This window comes from Capra hircus, chromosome 9 (assembly GCF_001704415.2).
Source record: "Capra hircus breed San Clemente chromosome 9, ASM170441v1, whole genome shotgun sequence".
NCBI classification, from domain to species: domain Eukaryota; kingdom Metazoa; phylum Chordata; class Mammalia; order Artiodactyla; family Bovidae; genus Capra; species Capra hircus.
In genome coordinates this window covers 52441463-52465123 of record NC_030816.1, presented here as the reverse complement: position 1 = coordinate 52465123, position 23661 = coordinate 52441463, and the positions used below count along the sequence as shown (strand labels likewise).

Sequence of the window (23661 nt, the reverse complement as noted above, 5' to 3'; positions counted from 1 at the left end):
AGTGATAAGAACCACAGAGCTGCTACTTCTCATTGAACTGTAACAGTATGCTAGGCACTATACATCATCTCAATTGATCATCAAATGATGTCATTTTAAAGAAGAGGAAACAGGCCTTGAGGTATTAATTGTCCCTTGTCACCCAGCTGGTAACTGGCAAGGCTGGAAATATGAATCCAAGATCAAAGACAGTAATGTCATACTCTTTACTCTTCTAGTATATGATTCACCAAATTATTTCAGAATCAAGAATATTTAAGAAATAAGACCAAAAATTTTTAATTTTATATAATTTCTGAGATCATATTAGAGTTTCTATTTCCAGTAATATGTTTTTTATTTCTGAGTTTTATTATAATGTACAGCAGAAGTTTTCAAACTGCTCTGATTTTCATTCAGAGAAAATCATACGTTCCACAGATGTGTGAATTTTCATTTTAAAATATGAAGAGCAGAGTGATAACTCTTTCCTCTGGCTTTGTTTTCATGCATATCTTAGAAAAAAGTTTCTCTGGCCATCCTGTATATAAATGAACCTCCTATAATGTATCACTGAATAGAAAAGCTGTAGGTCTACACTTGTCTTTTAAAAGAATCCATATCTACTTACTGAAAACAGTTCATGCAGACTATCAGAGCACGTATGACAAGTGTTTAAATAAAAACAGTTATAAGACTTAGGAACATGTGCCCAGCACATGCTTCCATCACTGCAGAATATTCAGTCAGGTAACAACAAGTAAACTAGTAATGTTTTGATGGAAAACTTCTGTTGCAATTTTTTGTGGTTGATTTAACTTTGTAACTGTTATATTCACACTTAACTGTTATATTCACATTTTAAAATGGAGGTAAATGAAACAAGACAGTAGTGATTCTTAGAACGGCAATGACTAGAAATAAGACTTTGAGGTTTTGATCATGCTTTGTTTTTTGATCTGGTGGCTGGTTACATGAATGTGTTCAGGACTTGAAAATTCATCAAACTGCACTATGATGATACATGAATTCTACTACAAGTATATTATACTGCCATAAAAAGTATATTATACTGCCATAAAGAAATAAAGAGTAAAATTAAAATGCAAGCAGATGTTCAGAGTTGGCTAGTGATTTACCATTTCTATTGCTCTTTTTTTGACTAGTGTCTGGGTTGACTTAGTTGATCATATTGGTCACCTAAGACTTGCAAAAGCAAGCTGAAAAGATCCCATTTGCACTTGTTTATGTGGCAAACCAAAAATATTTTTATATTATACAATAAAATACATACAAACATACTGGAAATTTGATGATATAAGAATGTAACAAGTATCTGTAACATTTAATTTTTAAAATTTCTGAAGACCATTACTGTTCTCACTACCTTTTAAAGTAAATGTCATAAATGTAAACATTTATATTTACACTGATAAAATACATTTTGTATCTATATAGACAGTACTACCTAAGATTCCATTTGGGAGGCAGGTAACAGTTCCACTGCTTTAACAAAGTTTGAAAAGCCACTATCTTAAAGGTCTCTACAACTTTTAGTCAAGTCTAGATAGTCCTACACATTTCAGAATTTCAGGATGTGATCTAGCTTTTTCCTACCCAGAAGGAACTATGGAAAAGCATAAAAACAAAGTCTCACTTCTCCTACATATAGCAAATTTAACAGAATTGGGTGGGGGGGAGCACAGGAAATTATTTAATATTCATCTCAGTACCATACTTTGTATCAACAGCATTTATTAACAAGTACTTCTTTTAAAACACACTTTACTCAGCCTATTGGCATAAAGTGCCACCATTAGCAAGTTCAGACTATTTAACTTGTTAAAAAAGGGTAGAAAATGTGAGATTGAAAATTTTATTGTTGATACAGCCTACCAAAACTGAATCAAGAATAAACAGATAATGTAAACAGACCAACTACTAGAAGTGACAAGGAATCTGTAATTAAAAAAAAAATTCCCTCCAAACAAAAGTCCAGATTGGATGCCTTCACTAGGGAATTCTAACAAAGATATAAGAAAGAACTTATACTGATTCTTCTCAAGATCTTCTAAAAGACTGAAGAGGAGGGAAATCTCCCACAGTCATTCTATGAAGCCACCATCACCTTGATCCAAAACCAGACAAAGACATTACCAACAAATAAAATTACAGGCCAATATCTCTCATGAATACAGATGCAAAAATCCTCAACAAAGAATTAGCAAACAGAATCCAACAGGACATAAAAAGGATCAGACACCATGATCAAGTTGGATTCCTCCCAAGGTCACAAGGTTGGTTCAACATACACAAATCAATCAATGTGACATATACGACACATCAACAGAAGACAAACCATATAATCATCTCAACAGATGCAGAAAAAGCATCTGATAAAATTGAACATTAACTCATGATCAAAACTCTCACCATTGTGAGTACAGAGAGAGCATAAATCAACACAATAAAAGCTATTTATGACAAACCCACAGCCAACATAGTACTCAACAGTGAAAAGCTGGAAGCCTTCCCACTGAAATATGGAACAAGACAAGGATGCTCTCTCACCTCTTCTATTTGACATATTTTGGAAGTCTGAGTCACAGCAATGAAACAAGAAAAAGAAACAGAAGGGATCCAAACTGGAAGGAAAGAGGTAAAACTGTCATTACATGCAGATGACATGATACTCTATATAGAAAACCCTAAAGACTCCACACAGAAACTGTTAGAACTAATAAATGAATCCAGCAAGGTAGCAGGATACAAGGTTGCAGAACTCTGTTGCATTTCTTTATACTAACATGAAGTAACAGAAAAGGAAAAAAAAAAAATCCCTTTCAATAATGCATGTAATAAATACCTAGGAATAAACCTGACCAAGGAGCTAAAAGATTTACATGCTGAGAACTATAAAATATTGATGAAGGAAATTAAAAATGATTTAAAGAAATGGAAAGCTACTCCATACTCTTGGATTCGAAGAAACAATATTGTTAAAATAGCCATACTACTCAAAGCAACTTACAGATTTAACGTGATCCCTATCAAATTACTCATGACATTTTTCACAGAACTAGAACAAATAATCCTAAAATTTATATGGAACCACAATAGACCCAGAATTGCTAGAACAAACATGTGAGGGGGGGAAAAAAAAGGTAGAAAGCATACCTTCCAGACTTCAGATAATACTATTAATCTATGGTTATCAAAACAGCATGGTACTGGCATAAAAACAGACCCATGGATAAGTGGAACAGAATAGAGAGCCCAGAAATAACCCCCCACACCTGTGGTCAATTAATTTTCAACAAAGGCAAGACTATACAATGGAGAAAAAAAATAGTCTCTTCAACAAGTGGTGTTAGGAAAGCTGGTTGCTAAGTCACTTCAGTTGTGTCCAACTCTGTGCGACCCCATAGATGGCAGCCCACCAGGCTTCCCTGTCCCTGGGATTCTCCAGGCAAGAACACTGGAGTGGGTTGCCATTTGCCTCTCCAATGCATGAAAGTGAAGTGAAAGGGAAGTCACCCAGTCATGTCCGACTCTTTGCGACCCCATGGACTGCAGCCCACCAGGCTCCTCCATCCATGGGATTTTCCAGGCAAGAGTACTGGAGTGGGGTGCCATCGCCTTCTCTGAGGAAAGCTGGTTGGTGTCATGCAAATCAATGAGATTAGAACACACTCTCATGCCACACACAAAAATAAACTCAAAATGGCTTAGAAAGTGAAAGTGAAGTCGCTCAGTTGTGTCCGACTCTTTGCAACCCCATGGACTAGTAGCCTACCAGGCTCCTCCCTCCATGGGATTCTCCAGGCAAGAGTACTGGAGTAGGTTGCCATTTCCTTTTCCAGGGAATCTTCCTGACCCAGGGATCGAACTCGGGTCTCCCGCATTCTAGGCAGACGCTTTAACCTCTGAGCCACCGGGGAAGCCCTCAAAATGGCTTAAGACTTATAAAATATAAGATATGACACCATAAAACTCATGGAAAAGAATGTAGGCAAAACATTCTCTAACATAAATTGCATCAGTGTTTTCTTAGGTCTCATAAGGCAAAAGAAATAAAAGCAGAAATAAGCAAGTGGAACCAAATCAAACTTATAAGGTTTTTGAACAAAAGGAAACCATAAACAAAATGAAACCATAAACCTACAGAATGGGAGAAAATTTTAAACAATGCAACTGAAAAGGGCTTAATTTCCAAAATATACAAACAGATCAATAGAAAAAAAAGAAAAAACCACAATCAAAAATGAACAGAAGATGTAAACAGCCATTTCTCCAAAGAAGTCATACAGATAGCCAAAAAGCACATGAAAGTGAAAGAAAGTGAAAGTGAAGTTGCTCAGTCGTGTCCCACTCTTTGCGACCCCACAGACTGCAGTCTACCAGGCTCCTCCATGCATCCATGGGGTTTTCCAGGCAAGAGTACTGGAGTGGGTTACCATTTCCTTAGAAATGCTCAATATTGCTATTAGAGAAATGCCTAAGTCAAAACTATAATGTGATATCACCTCACACCATCATGAAAAAGAATGACCATCATGAAAAAGTTTACAAATAATAAATGATGGAGAGAGTGTAGAGAAAAGGGAACCCTCCTACACAGTTGGTGGGAATGTAAGCTGCTGCAGCCACTATGGAGATCAGCATAGTGGTTGCCTACTCTTACTCCTTGGAAGGAAAGTTATGACCAACCTAGATAGCATATTGAAAAGCAGAGACATTCCTTTGCCAACAAAGGTCCATCTAGTCAAGGCTATGGTTTTTCCAGTGGTCATGTATGGATGTGAGCATTGGACTGTGAAGAAAGCTGAGTGCTGAAGAATTGATGCTTTTGAACTGTGGTGTTGGAGAAGACTCTTGAGAGTCCCTTGGACTGCAAGGAGATCCAACCAGTCCATTCTAAAGGAGACCAGTCCTGGGTGTTCTTTGGAAGGAATGATGCTAAAGCTGAAACTCCAGTACTTTGGCCACCTCATATGAAGAGCTGACTCATTGGAAAAGACTCTGATGCTGGGAGAGATTGGGGGCAGGAGGAGAAGGGGATGACAGAGGATGAGATGGCTGGATGGCATCACCGACTTGATGGACATGAGTCTGAGTGAACTCTAGGAGTTGGTGATGGACAGGGAGGCCTGGCGTGCTGTGATTTGTGGGGTCACAAAGAGTCGGACACGACTGAGCGACTGAACTGAACTGAAAAAACTAAATAAGAGTTACCATATGATCCAGCAATCCCAACTCTTGGGCGTATATCCAGAAAAGATGAACACTCTAACTCAAAAAGATACATGCACTCCACTATTCATAGCAGCACTATTTACAAGACTCAAAACATGAAAGCAACCTAGGTGTCTATCAATAGATGAATGGATAAAGAAGACGTGATGTGTATACACACACATACATGCATGTGCACTGAAATACTACTCAGCCATGAAAACAATGAAATAATGTCATCCGAAGCAGCATAAATGAATTTAGAGATTATCATACTAAGTGAAGTAAGTCAGAAAGAGATAAATACTGTATGATAGCCTTATATGCAGAATCTAAAAAAATGAGACAAATGAACTTATTCACAAAACAGAAACAGACCCACAGACACAGAAAACAAACTTCTGGTTACTAAAGGAGGAATAAACAAGGAGTTTGGGATTAACAGATACACACTACTATATATAAGACAGATACAAGGACCTACTGTATAACACAGGAAAACTATATTCAACATCTTATAATAATATAACAGAAAAGAATCTAAAAATATAAATATATACACACGTCAGTATATATATGTCTACATATACACACATATATAACTTAATCATTCCTGAAACACTTTATAAATCAAATATACTTCAAAAAAATTTAAAATTTTATTGATAGTTATTACATGTATTATTATACATCATATATATTTTCCCCAGAAATGAAGTCAATTAGTCACAAAATATTATATGTTTAGAGACTAGCTATAGTTTCTCATTCTTACCTGTTCCAATCATTTCATTATCAGTCATATCTGACAGAGCCTTTGGCTTAGTTTTTGTTCTATCCTGTTCATCAAGGTTGACTTCTGCAACAGAGTCTAATGAATCAAGCAGTACTACTGGAATAACATAAAAGAAAAATGTTAGGAATATAAATAAGCTTGTATGATTCTATTAATAAAATACTTAAATCATATGCAATCTGTATAAAAACAAAGATAAATGTTTACATATAAAGAATATATAACTATGTACCTAGAACAAGAATGATTTTCTTCTTATATATAACAGAGTAGGCCTACATCAAAACTTATCTATGCTTAAATACAGGTCTAATGTACCTTTATATGTAAAAGGCAAAGGGCTGAGGAAAAGAGGAAAATAACAACAACAACAAAAACCTTTTTCTCAATTTTATTGACACATAGTGCTGATTAAAAATTGTATATATTTGAGATCTATGACTTGTTGATTTGATAAACTTATACACTATAAAATCCAACCAGTCCATTCTAAAGGAGATCAGTCCTGGGTGTTCACTGGAAGGACTGATGTTGAAGCTGAAACTCCAATGCTTTGGCCATCTGATGTGAACAGCTGACTCATTCGAAAAGACCCTGATGCTGGGAAAGATTGAGGGCAAGAGGAGAAAGGGACGACAGAGGATGAGATGGTTGGACGGCATCACTGACTCACTGGACATGAGTTTGGGTAAACTCCAGGAGTTGATGATGGACAGGGAGACCTGGCGTGCTGTGGTTCATGGGGTTGCACAGAGTCAGACACGTCTGAGCAACTGAACTGAACTGATACACTATAAAATAATCAACCAAATCAAGCTAATTAACATACCCATGTACCCAGTTTTGTGTATGTGATAAGAACACTTAGGATCTCCCTGTTGAGTGAGTTTCAAGTATACACTAATTACAGTCAACACTGTTGCACATCACATATCCATAACTTACTTGTACCCTTAACTAACCTCCATATGCCCCAAACCCAGCCCCTGGTAACCATCCTTCTACTCTGTTTCAAGGATATTGACATTTTTATATTCCACATATAAGTGAAGGTAAACAGTATGCATCTTTCTTCATCTGCTTATTTCCCTTACTGCAGTATCTCCACGTATATCCATTTTGTTGCAAATGGCAGGACGTTTAAGTTCTATCCATATCTTGTCTATTGTGAATAATCCCACAACAAACATGACAATGGGGCTTCCTAGGTGGCTCAGGGTAAAGAATCTGCCTGCAAATCCAGTAGACCCAGTAGGTTCGATCCTTGGGTCGGGAAGATCCCTTGGAGGAAGAAATGGCAATCCACTCTGGAAAAATCCCATGGACAGAGGGGCATGGTGGGCTACGATTCATGGGGTCACAAAGAGTTGTACACGACTTGGCAACTGAACACACACACAAATATGGGAATACAGATATCTCTTCCAGTTATATATCCAGAAGTGGGATTCTGACTAATAAGGTAGTTCCACTTTTAATTTTTCAGGAACCTCTATCCTGCTTTCCATAATGGCTGCACCAATTATATCCCTACCAATAGTGTACTGAAGTTTTCTTTTCTCTATATCCTTGCCAAAACTTATTTTTCCTCTTTTTGATAATAATCATATAACAAGTCTGAGGTGATATCTCATTATGGTTTTGATCTGCATTTCCCTGATTAGTTTAGTAATTTTTCATATACTTGTTTGTCCAGCTGCATATCTTGAGAAATGTCTATTTGGGTCCTCTGCTCACTTTTAACTTTTGTTGTTATTGTTACTGAGTTGTGTGAGTTTTCTGTATGTTGTGGATATTAATCCTTTATCATATATATATACACATATATAGTTCATATATATATATATATATAGTTCATAAATATTTTACCTTACTTTATAAGCTGCCTTTTCACTTTGCTGTTTTCCTTTGCTATGTATGTAGAAGCTTTTTTAGTTTAATTCAATCCCATTTAGCTATTTTACTTTTCTTGCTTGTGATTTGGGGGTCATATCCAAAAGATTATTGCCCAGTATAACATCAAGCAGCTGTATTCCTATGTTTTTCTTTTCATTTAGGCAGTTTCTGATCTTACACTTAAATCTTTGATCCATTTTGAGCTGACTTTCATATGTGGTATGAGATAAGGATCCAATTTCATTCTTCTGCATGTGGACACCTAGTTTTCTAAACATGAAGTACTGAAGAGACTATCTGTCCTCATTTTATATTCTTGGCACCCTTGTTGAAGATCAGGTGACCACAGGGGCATGGACTTTTTGTTTCATTGGTTTTATGTCTGTTTTTACACCAGTACCATGCTGTCTTGGTTACTACAGTTCTGTAATACATTTTGAAGTCAGGGAGTGTGATGCCTCCATGCTTTGCTCTTTCTCAAGCTTGCTTTAGTTATGTGAAGTCCTTTATGGTTTCATAAAAACTTTAGAATTATTTTTTTTCTGTGAAAAATGTCACTGGAATTTAATAGGAATTTCACTGAATCTGTAGATCACTTTGGATAGTATGGACATTTTAAGAATAGTAATTCTTTTAATCTATGAACACAGAATATTTTTCTATTTTATTTTAGTGTTCAATTTCTTTCCGATTTTTATAGTTCTAGGCATAATTTACCTTCTTGATAAAATTTATTCCTAAGTTTGTATTCTTTTTGATGTCACTGCAAATATAATGGCTTATTTGTAGTCTTCTTGAAGAATATTTGTCTAGCTTTTGTATCAAGGTGATGCTGGGTCTTACATTATGAGTTTAAAAAAATTCCCTCTTTTTCTGTTTTTTTTTATGAAGAGTTTAAGGAGGATTAACATTAATAATCTTTGTGTTTTTTTTTCCTTTGAGCAGAATATTTTATTTTTTTTAATTTTTATTTTTACTATATTTTACTTTACAATACTGTACTGGTTTTGCCATACATTGACATGAATCCGCCACGGGTGTACATGGGTTCCCAGTCCTGAACCCCCCTCCCACCTCCCACCACATATCATCTCTCTGGATCATCCCCATGCACCAGCCCTAAGCATCCTGTATCCTGCGTCGAACATAGACTGGCGATTCGTTTCTTACATGATAGTATACATAACATTAATAATCTTTTGAATGTTTGGTAAAATTTATCCATAAAGGCATTTGGTCCGGGCTTTTTTTATCAACCCACTGGGCACCAGCTTCACCAACAATACCTTTGTGCAGCCCTCCTTCCTCATCAAGATGCTGCAGGACAACACCTCTGTCAATGTCTCCTACCCAGCACCTGGGGACTGGTCTGTGGCCGCCCACCTGCCCTCCTCCTCCCATAAGATGGAGGTGAAGGTAAGGGCACTCCCTCTGGGGATGGAGGACAGCACCGCCCAGTGCACGAATGACTGGTCCCTGTTATTCACCTCCTTAGGGCCGACATTGCTCAGGGCTCTGCTGCCCAGCCCTGCCTCCCAACCCCAGGCTCTCTGGGCCAGCCGTGTCTGCTCTGGACCAGTCACTCCCACTCAATCCATCCCTTCCTCTCTGGGCCAGCCCCTGGTCCATCCCTGTTCCTCTGGGCCAGCCCCACCCCTTCGGTCCATCCCTGCCCCTCTGGGCCAGCCTTGCCCATCTCTTCCAACCACCTGGTCCGGGGTTTTTAAAAAACATATATCCTTAAATACAACAGGAAGAATTTAAGATAGGCATAAAGAACATATTGAGAAAAATCTATAAATTTTAATTCACCAGAAATTATTTAAAAACAGAGACAGTAATTTATCCAGTATTAGACAGAGTTCTGAACAGACTGTTTATCTACAAAATTATGAATACAGATAATATTTACCATTAGCCAGCATGCCAGTTTTTTCTTCTTCCTAAATTAAAAAAAAAGAAAATTATATGATTTGAAATTGAACTTATATGAAATGACTACACTGCAAAGAGTAACAGAACTGGAAAGCCAGCACTTTACCCCATTATGAAAAGCTCAAGAAATACGCTTTCTGGATTTCTTTTATCATGCTCATTCACTGACAATTCTCTAAGACTAGACATATGTAGTAGTGAGAACTTCTACAAGTCTCTTCAGAACCTTGGTGATTACCAGCAATTAATTTAGGCCTTTATGAGCCCTGTTTAAAGTACCTGATGTCATCTGTTCATCTACCTTGCTGCAAAATTATCCTCTTTATTGAATTCCAAGATAACATCACTAGTTTATAACAGCAACTGTCTACTCTTAGGTAGCTTCAAGGATAAGTTCTATCTGGCATGTCTTGGTAAAAACTGAGTAATGAGAGAATTAGAGTACAATATCCCTGAATGTGAACTGAATGATTTAAGTGAAGTGAAGTTGCTTAGTCGTGTCCGACTCTTTGTGACCCCATGGACTGTAGCCTACCAGGCTCCTTCCTCCATGGGATTGTCCAGGCAAGAATACTGGAGTGAATTGTCATTTCCTTCTCCAGGGGATCTTCCCAACCCAGGGATTGAACTGGGGTCTCCTGCATTGCAGGCAGACGCTTTAACCTTTGAGCCACCAGGAAAAATAATTTAATTGACTATTAATTTAATTTACAATCTTAGCCCAGTAAGTTTCAGATAGTAACATCACTATTGGCATAAATAATAGGGACGGAATGTCTCATAAGGACAAGACCAACCAAAGAAAAGTACAGTTTAATATACCTGTTTAAAAACTAAGATTTGCGATTTTAATGAAATTTCAATTTTCAAAGTTTAAAGAAATTTCCCAAAAGAAATCTTTCAGAAAACCATCAACTGCCATGTATTTCATTAAGATTAAAATTGACATCCTGAGTTAAGAAAGTAGCTGAGTATTAAGAGACTTATAACTTTACAACAGTGAGCAAGACTATAAAGAACTCTGTATTTCGAGCTCTTTTTAGAGCAACAGTCACTAGTCAGCTAAGGTAATGAAAGAAGTTTCCAAACTGTCAAACATACAATTGATACATACCTGTTTGGGTACATTTGTTTTTTCTGATTGGGAATTTTCTTTGGACTTAGTCTCTCCCTTAGGAGTCAAAGGTGCATCAGTATCCTCCTCCTCTTCAAAATCATCACTATAATTTTCTGAAGAAAAAAGTTTTTTAAAAAAACACAAGAATCATAGTCAAAAAACTCAAATTCCCAGGAAAAGACTGTTGATTTCCAAAAGAATTTTGAGGAAAAGATTGATGAGAATTCAATTCTTAAGACTTGGGTGGGCTTTTTTTGTACTGTCAAGTAGTTATTAGTTTTATTTTATTATATTTTTATATAATATTTTATATTATTTTCCAACTAAAATTTTCTAGAGGTGTTCAAAATATATATTTCTAAAACAAATTGCAGTTACTTGATTTTTAAAGATAAAAATCTCAAATTGCTTACTTCTAAAAGGCAGCACTTTTGAAAAATCTAGACTTGCTTAAACAAAGGTTGGATTTTACTTAAGTTGATATTTTTAGTCTTTACAGGTATTTCTACTGTTACCCTCAAGCAGTACTTATGAAAGCTCTATCTCTGACACCTCCCTCAGGAAAATACTAGCCTTAATGACCTTCACTGTTTCCCAATCCTAGGCATCTCTCAGCTCAAGTCCCAAATTATTATCTCAATGACTCTGCAGCAAAGGTCTGTCCAGTTAATATGATGCTATCAGGCTTCTTAAGATGAAGATGGGCAGAAACTGTCTAGTCAGGATCTCATCATCAATTTTTAATTGGTTGTCTATAGCCCTCCAGTTGAAGGACTGACTGAGATTTGTGAGCTGCAGAACAAGAATGGCCTTTTCAAAACAGAACTGACCATTTATCTTATTTGTATTTTAAAAATTAGATCATGATCAGAGACAGGATGGCCTGATGGGCGAAGACTGCAAGAGGTTTGAAGAGTCTGCTTCTGGAATGACCATCTTTTAGTCTTCTCTTTGAATGGAGATTAACAATGGAAGTCTGAAACTGAGTAAGTTAAACAGAGATGTTCCCAGTGAGATCTACCTACAGAAATATCTCCATTTCAGTTCACAGGTATACAAGGGTGGAAGAACATGGGTACTGTGACTTAGGTAGATAAACTAGGTTGGTTGGTTAGTTACAACAATATCTATATTCTGAGGCTGAGAAGCTCACCTCTATTCTTCTACTGGAAAAGGAACTCTGCCTAGAATTTTATAGCATCAATAGACATAATTTAATTCACATAACAGTTACAGAGAAATTACCTTGTATTAAATTCTAGATGATAGAACCAATATCAGATGATTAATATTCTCATATTCTAGTGGGAATCACTGAATTTTAAGTATCTCAGGAGTTAGCCTTGCTTAAGTAAAAATGATGAACAAGGAGGGAAGACATATGGGAGGGTATAGTAAGTAAGTAAGTTTCAGTCACTCAGTCGTGTCCAACTCTTTGCCACCCCATGAACATGCAGGCTTCTCTGTCTATGGGATTCTCCAAGCAAGAATACCGGAGTGGATTGCCATCCCCTTCTCCAGAGGATCTTCCCGACCGAGGGACTGAATCCAGGTTTCCTGCATTGCAGGCAGCTTCTTTACCATTTGAGCTACAGGGAAGTCCTCCAGGAGAGTATGACATGAACTTAAACAACTACTTGGGATTCGGGAACTTTCTAAAATCAATGGAAGAGGACGTAGTGCTTGTGTCACCTCAAAGAAGCAGTACAGAAACAGTTCAGATACTGTGGCATAATGCTTGTAGCATGACCAGAGCCACAAGACTTGTTTTCAACTTCTGATTCTACTATTTTTCAGTTGTAGAACCAAAAGCAAGTCACAAACTCTTTGCCTCATGTTTCCCAGCTACAAAGTAGGAACAATATTTATTTCAGAGAATTGCTGAGATTTAAGAGTTAGTGTTATATAATATGCACTGTATGTTAGTCTTAGCCATTATGTTGAGCAGTAATAATTTATCTTTGTTAGTATTATCCAAATATTATCTAGAGTAATCCAAGTCTATGCCCCAACAAATAATGCTGAAGAAGTTGAAGTTGAATGGTTCTATGAAGACCTACAAGACCTTTTAGAACCAACACCCAAAATAGATGTCCTTCTCATTATCGGGGACTGGAATGCAAAAGTAGGAAGTCAAGAAACATCTGGGTAACAGGCAAATTTGGCTTTGGAATACGGAATGAAGCATGGCAAAGGCTAATAGAGTTTTGCCAAGAGAACACACTGGTCATAGCAAACATCCTCTTCCAACAACACAAGAGAAGACTCTACACACGGACATCACCAGATGGTCAAAACCGAAATCAGATTGGTTATATTCTTTGCAGCCAAAGATGGAGAAGCTCTATAGAGTCAGCCAAAACAAGATTGGGAGCTGACTGTGGCTCAGATCATGAGCTCCTTATTGCCAAATTCAAACTTAAATTGAAGAAAGTAGGGAAAACCACTAGACCATTCAGGTATGACCTAAATCAAATCCCTTATGATTATACAGTGGAAATGAGAAATAGATTTAAGGGACTAGATCTGACAGACAGAGTGCCTGATGAACTATAGAATGAGGTTCGTGACGTTGTATAGGAGACAGGGATCAACACCATCCCCACGGAAAAGAAATGCAAAAAAGCAAAATGGCTGTCTGGGGAGGCCTTACAAATAGCTGTGAAAAGAGAAGCGAAAAGCAAGGCAGAAAAGGAAAGATATAAGCATCTGAATGCAGAGTTCCAAAGAATAGCAAGAAGAGATAAGAAAGCCTTCCTCAGCGATCAATGCAAAGAAATAGAGGAAAAGAACAGAATGGGAAAGACTAGAGATCGCTTCAAGAAAATTAGAGATACCAAGGGAACATTTCATGCAAGGATGGGCTCGATAAAGGACAGAAATGGTATGGACCTAACAGAAGCAGAAGATATTAAGAAGAGGTGGCAAGAATACACAGAACTGTACAAGAAAGATCTTCCTGACCAAGATAATCATGATGGTGTGATCACTCACCTAGAGCCAGACATCCTGGAATGTGAAGTCAAGTGGGCCTTAGAAAGCACTACAAACAAAGCTAGTGGAGATGATGGAATTCCAGATGAGCTATTTCAAATCCTGGAAGATGATGCTGTGAAAGTGCAGCACTCAATATGCCAGCAAATTTGGAAAACTCAGCAGTGGCCACAGGACTGGGAAAGGTCAGTTCTCATTCCAATCTCAAAGAAAGGCAATGACAAAGAATGCTCAAACTACCGCACAACTGCACTCATCTCACACGCTAGTAAAGCAATGCTCAAAATTCTCCAAGCCAGGGTAGCAATACGTGAACCGTGAACTTCCAGATGTTCAAGCTGGTTTTATAAAAGGCAGAGGAACCAGAGATCAAATTGACAACATCCGCTGGATCATGGAAAAAGCAAGAGAGTTCCAGAGAAACATCTAATTCTGCTTTATTGACTATGCCAAAGCCTTTGACTATTGGATCACAATAAACTGTGGAAAATTCTGAGAGAGATGTGCATACCAGACCACCTGACCTGCTTCTTGAGAAATCTGTATGCAGGTCAGGAAGCAACAGTTAGAACTGGACGTGGAACAACAGACTGGTTCCAAATAGGAAAAGGAGTACATCAAGGCTGTATACTGTCACCCTGTTATTTAACTTATATGCAGAGTACATCATGAGAAACGCTGGACTGGAAGAAACACAAGCTGGAATCAAGATTGGCGGGAGAAATATCAATAACCTCAGATATGCAGATGACACCACCCTTATGGCAGAAAGTGAAGAGGAACTAAAAAGCCTCTTGATGAAAGTAAAAGAGGAGAGTGAAAAAATTGGCTAAAGCTCAACATTCAGAAAACGAAGATCATGGCATCTGGTCCCATCACTTCATGGGAAATAGATGGGCAAACAGTGGAAATAGTGTCAGACTTTATTTTTGGGGGGCTCCAAAATCACTGCAGATGGTGATTGCAGCCATGAAATTAAAAGACACTTACTCCATGGAAGGAAATTATGACCAACCTAGATAGCATATTGAAAAGCAGAGACATTACTTTGCCAACAAAGGTCTGTCTAGTCAAGGCTATGGTTTTTCCAGTGGTCATGTATGGATGTGAAAGTTGGACTGTGAAGAAAGCTGAGCGCCTAAGAATTGATGCTTTTGAACTATGGTGTTGGAGAAGACTCTTGAGAGTCCCTTGGACTGCAAGGAGATCCAACCAGTCCATTCTAAAGGAGATCAGTCCTGGGTGTTCGTTGGAAAGACTGATGCTAAAGATGAAACTCCAATACTTGGCCACCTCATGCAAAGAGTTGACTCATTGGAAAAGATTCTGATGCTGGGAGGGACTGGGGGCAGAAGGAGAAGGGGATGACAGAGGATGAGATGGCTGGATGGCATCAGACTCAAGGGACATAAGTTTGAGTGAACTCCGGGAGTTGGTGATGGATAGGGAGGCCTGGTGTGCTGCAATTCATGGGGTCGCAGAGAGTCAGATATGACTGAGCGACTGGACTGAAATGAACTGAGTATTATAGCTTATGTTTTACTTAATCTGAATTAAAAGTTAATAAAGCCAAATATTATTCAAGAAAAGTACTAATCTAATGCGTACTTTTTAGAACCACATTTTGTTGGTACTTAGTAACGGAATAGTCTGTAGGCAAATATTACTATCTAACATATAAAAGACCAATTTCAGGAATTTTTTTGAAGCAAGAAGGAAATGCCACTGGTAGACACAGAGAGAAATCAGACAGACAAGAAATAAAAGGGAGGAAAACAATGAATCAGCAATTTCTAAAAGAAACAGTAAGGGGAATTAAGTTCATATAAAAAGGATGAATAAAACCCAGTTGAGAAGGCGGTTCTCATATGAGAAATATCAGAGATAATAATATCCACCAGCTCTTTCACACTGTTTGGAAAACAATGAGAATATTAATTTTTATTTTTTATTTTCTTGGGCTCCAAAATCACTGCAGGTGGTGACTGCAGCCATAAAATTAAAAGACGCTTGCTCCTCGGAAGAAAAGCTATGACAAACCTAGACAGCATATTAAAAAGTACAGACAGTACTTTGCCAACAAAGGTCCACATAGTCAAAGCTGTGGTTTTTCCAGCAGTCATGTATGGATGTGAGAGTTGGACCATAAACAAGGTGCAGCGTCAAAGAATTTATGCTTTTGAACTATGGTGTTGGAGAAGATTCTTGAGAGTCCCTTGGACTGCATGGAGATCAAACCAGTCCATCCTAAAGGAAATCAGTTCTGAATATTCACTGGAAGGACTGATGTTGAACCTGAAACTCCAATACTTTGGCCACCTGAGGTGAAGAGCCAACTCATTAGAAAAGACCCTGAAGCTGGGAAAGACTGAAGGCAGGAGAAGGGGATGAGAGAGGACGAGATGATTGCATGGCATCACCAAAACAATGGACATGAGTTTGAGCAAGTTCTGGGAGATGCTGAAGTACAGGGTAGCCTGGCATACGAAGCCCATGGGGTCTTAAAGAATAGGACACAACTGAGTGACTGAACAACAACAACAACAATTTTTACACTTCTGATCTGTTTGACCGGAAGACACTGCACATTCAACTTTAGGGATTTCTACTAATATACTCCATATCTGTAACTTTGAAAATACAATTTGCATAAATAGAAAATGAGCAAACAATTCTTGATGTAAAAGATCTAAAAGATACATTTTGGAGATATTTTTTCCTTCTCTGTTAGAATATTTGGCTGATAAATTTTAAGTATGATGGAATCTAGAGATTTCAGTTGTACCATGTTGGATTTTGAGGACTTTGTAAATAATGAGTACATGCATACTCAGTTGTGTCCAACTCTTTGTGACACCATGGACTGTAACCCACCAGGCTCTTCTATCTGAGTAATTTTCAAGAATACTGGAGAGGATTGTTGTTTCCTATTCCAAAATAAAGCATAAAATGTATAAAGTATATGAAACAAATGTTTTCAGATACTGAACAATCAGCAGTGTAAAAATATGATTCTTAAGAAAGAAAAACAAGTGAGCTGAGTCTACATTTACTAGAAGGTGCATACATCATGGAGTGCTAAGCAGGATCAGGGAGATCAGGACAGTCTTACTGTGTTAAGAAAACAGAGGTAAGAGTCCTGAAAAGACAAGGTAAGCTGCAGGCAAGTGATAAAGGAAGGAAGCTGACCTGGTAAAGAGTCTGCTAGCAATGCAGGAGACCTGGGTTTGATCCCTGGGTTGCAAAGATTCTCTGGAGAAGGGAATGGCTATCTACTCCAGTGTTCTGGCCTGGAGAATTCCATGGACCCGATAGTCCATGGGGTTGCAATGAGTTGTACTCCACTGAGTGACTTTCAGAAACAAAGCGCTAGAAATCTACAGGGGACCCCCTTGAGTCTCTCCTGCAGACTAATCATTTAAGTGTAGTTTGACCAAAGAACAAGTGGGATGTTGGAAGGTGGACAAATTCCATATGTTGCACAGGGAAAGGTGATTTTGAAGCTCTAACCAGCTTGAGTAGAAAAAAATCCTTGTTGTTCAGCAGGTGCATCCAGTGAAAATATCAAGAGGGCAATGTCTCAGTAGCAGTGTCAAACTCTGCTAAAGTAAGGCTACTCTGGACTTCCCCTAACAAAGCAGAAGAAAAGCCCTGAAAAGATCAACCATTCCGCCAGAACAAACCTCAACACTGTTGAAAAGAAGAAAACAAAATTTAAGATTCATTTCAACAATGTAAAAATCTACAACACATTCAACACTCGATTAAAAATTTACTAGAATTACAAGGAGGAGAAAGTCACCACAACTAGAAGAGACCCAGAAATAAAGAAATACTCAGATCACAGAATACACTCAGTGTTCAGGACTTGAAAGCAAAGAACATGAAGAAATATACTAAAAGAAATGAAAAAAGAAAGATCCAAAAGAAACTTCTAGAGTTAAAAACAATGAATAACAAGAGATTAAAGGAAAAAAAAGATTAATGAACTTGAAAACCTAGCAATAAAACTAAATCTGAGAGGAAAAAAGCTTTAAAAAATGACAGTCTTTTGACCTATGGGACAAAATTTAACTTCCTAACATATTTGCAATTAGGATCAGAAAGCAAGGGAAGCCAGACACGATTTTGAAGAATTAATGGCACAAACATTTACTCTGATGGAAACCATAAATTAACAGATCAACTGATGCTCAACCAGCTCCAAACAGGATAAACGTAACAAAAGCACACCAAGATCATCCTAACCAAATTGCCACAAAACTTACTAAAGAGAAAAATTTTCAAACAGAGGGAAAAGACACTATATACACAAAAATCACATAATCACTCATGAGATGACTTCTCATGAGAAATGTCAGAGGACAACAGAAGGAAATTATTAAAGTGCTCAAAGAAAATAAATTACCTACAATTTTGCATCAAGCAAAATTGTTCTTCAAAAACAAAGGCAAAATATACTTTCAGAAACAACACTTGAGACAATTAATTCCTAGTAGACCTGCACTGTAAGAAAAGCTAGAGAGGTTTTACATGCTGAAGAAAAATACCACTAGATAGAAACTCAGAATAATAGTAGATCGCAAGTATTTGAAAGCTGCTTAGAGTACAGATCTTAAAACTTCTCATCACAAGAAAAAAAATTTTTTTGCAATTATGTAAGGTGACAGAAGGTGGCAAAGGCTAATAGAGTTTTGCCAAGAGAACACACTGGTCATAGCAAACACCCTCTTCCAACAACACAAGAGAAATTACATGGACATCACCAGATGGTCAATAACAAAATCAGACTGGTTATATTCTTCGCAGCCAAAGATGAGGACGCTCTATACAGTCAGCAAAAACAAGACCAGGAGCTGACTGTGGCTCAGATTGTGAACTCCTTATTGCCAAATTCAGACTTAAATTGAAGAAAGTAAGGAAAACCTCTAGACCACTCAGGTATGACCTAAATCAAATCTTTTACAATTATACAGCGGAAGTAATAAAAGATTCAAGGGATTAGATCTGATAGACAGAGTGCCTAAAGAACTATGGACAGAGGTTCATGACACTGTACAGGAGGCAGTGATCAAGACCATCCCCAAGAAAAAGAAATGCAAAAAGGCAAAATGGTTGTCTGATAAGGTTTTACAGATAGCTGTGAAGAGAAGAGAAGCTAAAGGAAAAGGAGAAAATGAAAACATACCTATTTGAATGCAGAGTTCCAAAGAACAGCATGGAGAGATAAGACCACTTCCTCAGTGATCAATGCAAAGAAACAGAGGAAAACAAAAGAATGGGAAAGACTAGCAATCTTTTCAAGAAAATTAGAAATATCACGGGAACATTTCATGCAAAGATGGGCTCAATAAAGGACAGAAATGGTATGAGCCTAACAGAAGCAGAAGATATTAAGAAGAGGTGGCAAGAATACACAGAAAAACTATACAAAAAAGATCTTCATGACCCAGATAACCAAGATGTGATCACTCACCTAGAGCCAGACATCCTGGAATGCGAGGTCAAGTGGGCCTAGGAAGTCTCACCATGAACAAAGCTAGTGGAGGGGATGGAATTCCAGTTGAGCTATTTCAAATCCTCAAAGATGATGCTGTGAAAGTGCTGCACTCAATATGCCAGCAAATTTGGAAAACTCAGCAGTGGCCACAGGACTGGAAAAGGTCTGTTTTCACTGTAATCCTCCAAAAAGGCAATGCCAAAGAATGCTCAAACTACCACACAATTGCACTCATCTCACACACTAGCAAACTAATGCTCAAAATTCTCCAAGCCAGACTTCAGCAATACATGAACCATGAACTTCCAGATGTTCAAGCTGGATTTAGAAAAGGCAGAGGAACCAGAGATCAAATTGCCAACATTCAATGGATCATCAAAAAAGCAAGAGTTCCAGAAAAACATCTACTTCTGTTTTATTGACTATGCCAAAGCCTCTGACTGTGTGGATCACAATAAACTGTGGAAAATTCTGAAAGAGATAGGAATACCAGACCACCTGACCTGCCTCTTGAGAAATCTGTATGCAGGTCAAGAAGCAACAGTTAGAACTGGACATGGAACAGACTGGTTCCAAATAGGAAAAGGAGTACGTCAAGGCTGTATATTGTCAGCTTATTTAACTTCTATGCAGAGTACATCATGAGAAATGCTGGGCTGGAAGAAGCACAAGCTGGAATCATGATTGCTGGGAGAAATATCAATAACCTCAGATACGCAGATGACACCACCCTTATGGCAGAAGGTGAAGAAGAACTAAAGAGCCTCTTGATGAAAGTGAAAGAAGAGAGTGAAAAAGTTGGCTTAAAGCTCAACATTCAGAAAATGAAGATCATGGCATCCGGTCCCATCAGTTCATGGCAAACAGATGGGGAAACAATGGAAATAGTGATAGACTTTATTTTGGGGGTTGCAAAATCACTGCAGATGGTGACTGCAGCCACGAAATTAAAAGACGCTTGCTCCTTGGAAGAAAAGTTATGACCAACCTAGATAGCATATTCAAAAGCAGAGACATTACTTTGCCAACAAAGGTCTGTCTAGTCAAAGCTTTGGTTTTTCCAGTAGTCACGTAGGGATGTGAGATCTGGACTATAAAGAAAGCTGAGCACTGAAGAAATGATGCTTTTGAACCTTGGTGTTGGGGAAGACTCTTGAGAGTTCCTTGGACTGCAAGGAGATCCAACCAGTCCATCCTAAAGGAAATCAGTCCTGAACATTCACTGGAAGGACTGATGTTGAAGCTGAAACTCTGATACTCTGGCCACCTGATGCGAAGAACTGAGTCACTGGAAAAGATCCTGATATTGGGAAAGATTGAGGGCGGGAGAAGGGGACGACAGAGGATGAGATGGTTGGATGGCATCATCGACTCAATGACATGAGTCTGAGTAAGCTCCAGGAGTTGGTGATGGACAGGGAAGCCTAATGTACTCTAGTCATTGGAGTTGCAAAGAGTCGGACACGACTGTGTGACTGAACTGAATTGAAGGTGACAGATGCTAACTAGACTTATTATGGTGAACATTTCACAATGTATACAGATACTGAATTATCATGATGTACACCTGATCTAATAAGTTATATATGTTAATTCTAACTTAATTTAAAAACAAATTTTAAAGATTCCTTTCAAAGTAAAAAGTAAAAAAATTCACTGGGAATGGTAACTATGTGAATAAGTATAAATATAGACTTTTATATTATGTATAAGATTTAATAGTTTGTTATAAGCAGTAATAATGTTGACCCGAAGGCCAGAGGTGCGAAACCTTGCACCACAGAAGGACACCTCCGAAGCTGACTGAGCCCCTTTGTAACCTTGTCAAAAGCACTCTGATAATCACTATCAAGCTTCTGGACCCCCAATTACACAAAGATGCTCATTCCAGTAAGCAGCCTACAGTGCCCCAACTCATCACCTAATGCCAACCATCCAGCAAGAATTCTGTCTTAAGGCTATAAAAATTGGCTATTAACCCACAAAAACTGTCGACTCCTCCATCTGTCAGCCCACTGTTGCTTGCTGTACCCACTTTATCTCTGCTCTTTGTTCTTAATAAATTCACTTCCTTCTGAAATGCTCTATGTCTGGAAATTCTTTTCCAACCTGCGCTCAGACTGCCTGAACACTAATACTGCTGTACTGTGCGGTTTTAAGAGATATAGAAGAAAAATATATGCCAAAAATGGCAAAAAGGCTGGGGGAAGTTTACTACTGTTAAAATTCATATAAAGTGGCATAATGCTATTTTAAAGTATGCTCTAATGAAGTAATGATGCACAGGCACAGCGTGAATCATAAGGCAACTATAAAAAAATACAGCTAAGAAGTACAACTAACAAGCCATAAGAAGGGTTAGGACAGAATGCTACAAATACTCAACCCAATAAAATGTAGCACAAAAGCAGTAACAATAAAAAGATGGAAAGAAACAAATGGCAAAACAGTAAATAACCATACCAATGAATATCTTTCTGCAAAGGGCAGAAACATTTCAACTAAAAGTCTGAGATTGTCTGACTGGATATAAAACTAAAACCCAGCTATATACTACTAAAAGAAAACCACTTAAAATATTAAAACACAGACACATTTAAAGTCAAAAGACAGAAAAAGATGTATCTCCCTAACCATGCTTTGGAGGTATTTGTCCTGGCTGTACATATTCCCTGGGTCCTAGGACAAAAATTCCTTTTTCTGTCTTCCCAACAGGTCCACTATCCACTCCCAACAAACAAAACAGTCCTGCTCTTACAACAATTTCTTAGTAGCTCCATTTGTGACACAGGCAACTCACTCTACCTGATCAAGCTCTTTCCAATATAAGAGAAAAATAATTAAAAATAAAATTGTATTATCAAGTGAAAATGAAAGTCGCTCAGTTGTCTCCGACTCTTTGCGACCCCATGGATTGTAGCCCACAAGGCTCCTCTTCCATGGAATTCTCCAGGCAAGAATACTGGAGTAGGTTGCCATTTCCTTCTCAGGGGATCTTCCCAACCCAGGGATCAAACCCAGGTCTCCTACATTGCAGGTGGATTTTTTACCAGCTGAGCCACTAGGGAAGCCCTCTCTTATCAATGTCTTTATTAAAAGCTATATTATCTTTTCAGCTGGGCATATACACTGAGGAAACCAGAACTGAAAGAGACACGTGTACCCCAATGTTCATCACAGCACTGTTTACAATAGCCAGGACACGGAAGCAACCCAGATGTCCATCAGCAGACGAATGGATAAGAAAGCTGTGGTACATATACACAATGGAGTGTTACTCAGCCATTAAAAAGAATACATTTGAATCAGTTCTAATGAGGTGGATGAAACTGGAGCTGATTATACAGAGTGAAGTAAGCCAGAAAGAAAAACACCAATACAGTATACTAACACATATATATGGAATTTAGAAAGATGGTAATGATAACCGTGTATTTGAGACAGCAGAAGAGACACAGATGTATAGAACAGACTTTTGGACTCTGGGAGGAGAGGGTGGGACGATTTGGGAGAATGGCATTGAAACATGTATACTATCATGTAAGAAACGAATCCCCAGTCTAGGTTCAATACAGGATACAGGATGCTTGGGGCTGGTGCACTGGGATGATATGGGAAGACAGGTGGGAGGGGGGGTTCAGGATTGGGAACTCATGTATACCCGTGGCGGATTCATGTCAATGTATGGCAAAACCAATACAGTATCGTAAAATTTTAAAAATTAATTAATTAAATTAATTTTAAAAAGGGGGGAGAAAGCTATATTATCTTTTCAAATAGTGTAAAATTTAAAACCACTGAAATTACCTGCCAGTTCTTCATGTTTTGATTCATGCTCATGTTTATCTTCACTTAGCTCCATATTAGCTTGATTACTAGAAAATATTTAATATCACACATTAATAATGTATTTCCATGCAATCTTTTGTGAATATTTTTTTAAAATCTCTTTTAGTAATACGTATTTCTTCTTAAGTACTCTTGTTCTAGCAAAAGCTAAAAATCTGGAAACTATGAAGGCAATGTTTTAAAAATGAAGGATCTTACAAGCCTGAAACTGCAGCCACTGACGAAATATGGGGTTCTGCTTTTGTCAACAGAAAGTCATTTTGTTTCTGACCCAAGAATCCTTGTTAACTGTCAGCCTCCATAAAATCACAGTTTAGTTTGCAAGTAGGGTAAAAATCTCAGACCCTACGTAGTTCATGA

At 37.9% G+C, this 23661-nt stretch overlaps 1 protein-coding gene across 2 annotated transcripts in view; it reads right to left on the bottom strand.

Annotated features, from left to right (window-relative positions):
- The window catches only part of CEP162 (centrosomal protein 162), a 95552-nt gene that overhangs the window by 55374 nt on the left and 16517 nt on the right, over nucleotides 1–23661 (bottom strand). For both annotated transcript variants that reach the window (XM_005684719.3, XM_018053180.1), the window contains 4 exons: nucleotides 23260–23327; nucleotides 10956–11071; nucleotides 9819–9849; nucleotides 5990–6106 (listed from right to left, as the gene is read on the bottom strand). In XM_005684719.3, the coding sequence (XP_005684776.2) occupies nucleotides 5990–6106; nucleotides 9819–9849; nucleotides 10956–11071; nucleotides 23260–23327 (332 nt within the window). The remainder of the gene's footprint in view (nucleotides 1–5989; nucleotides 6107–9818; nucleotides 9850–10955; nucleotides 11072–23259; nucleotides 23328–23661) is intronic.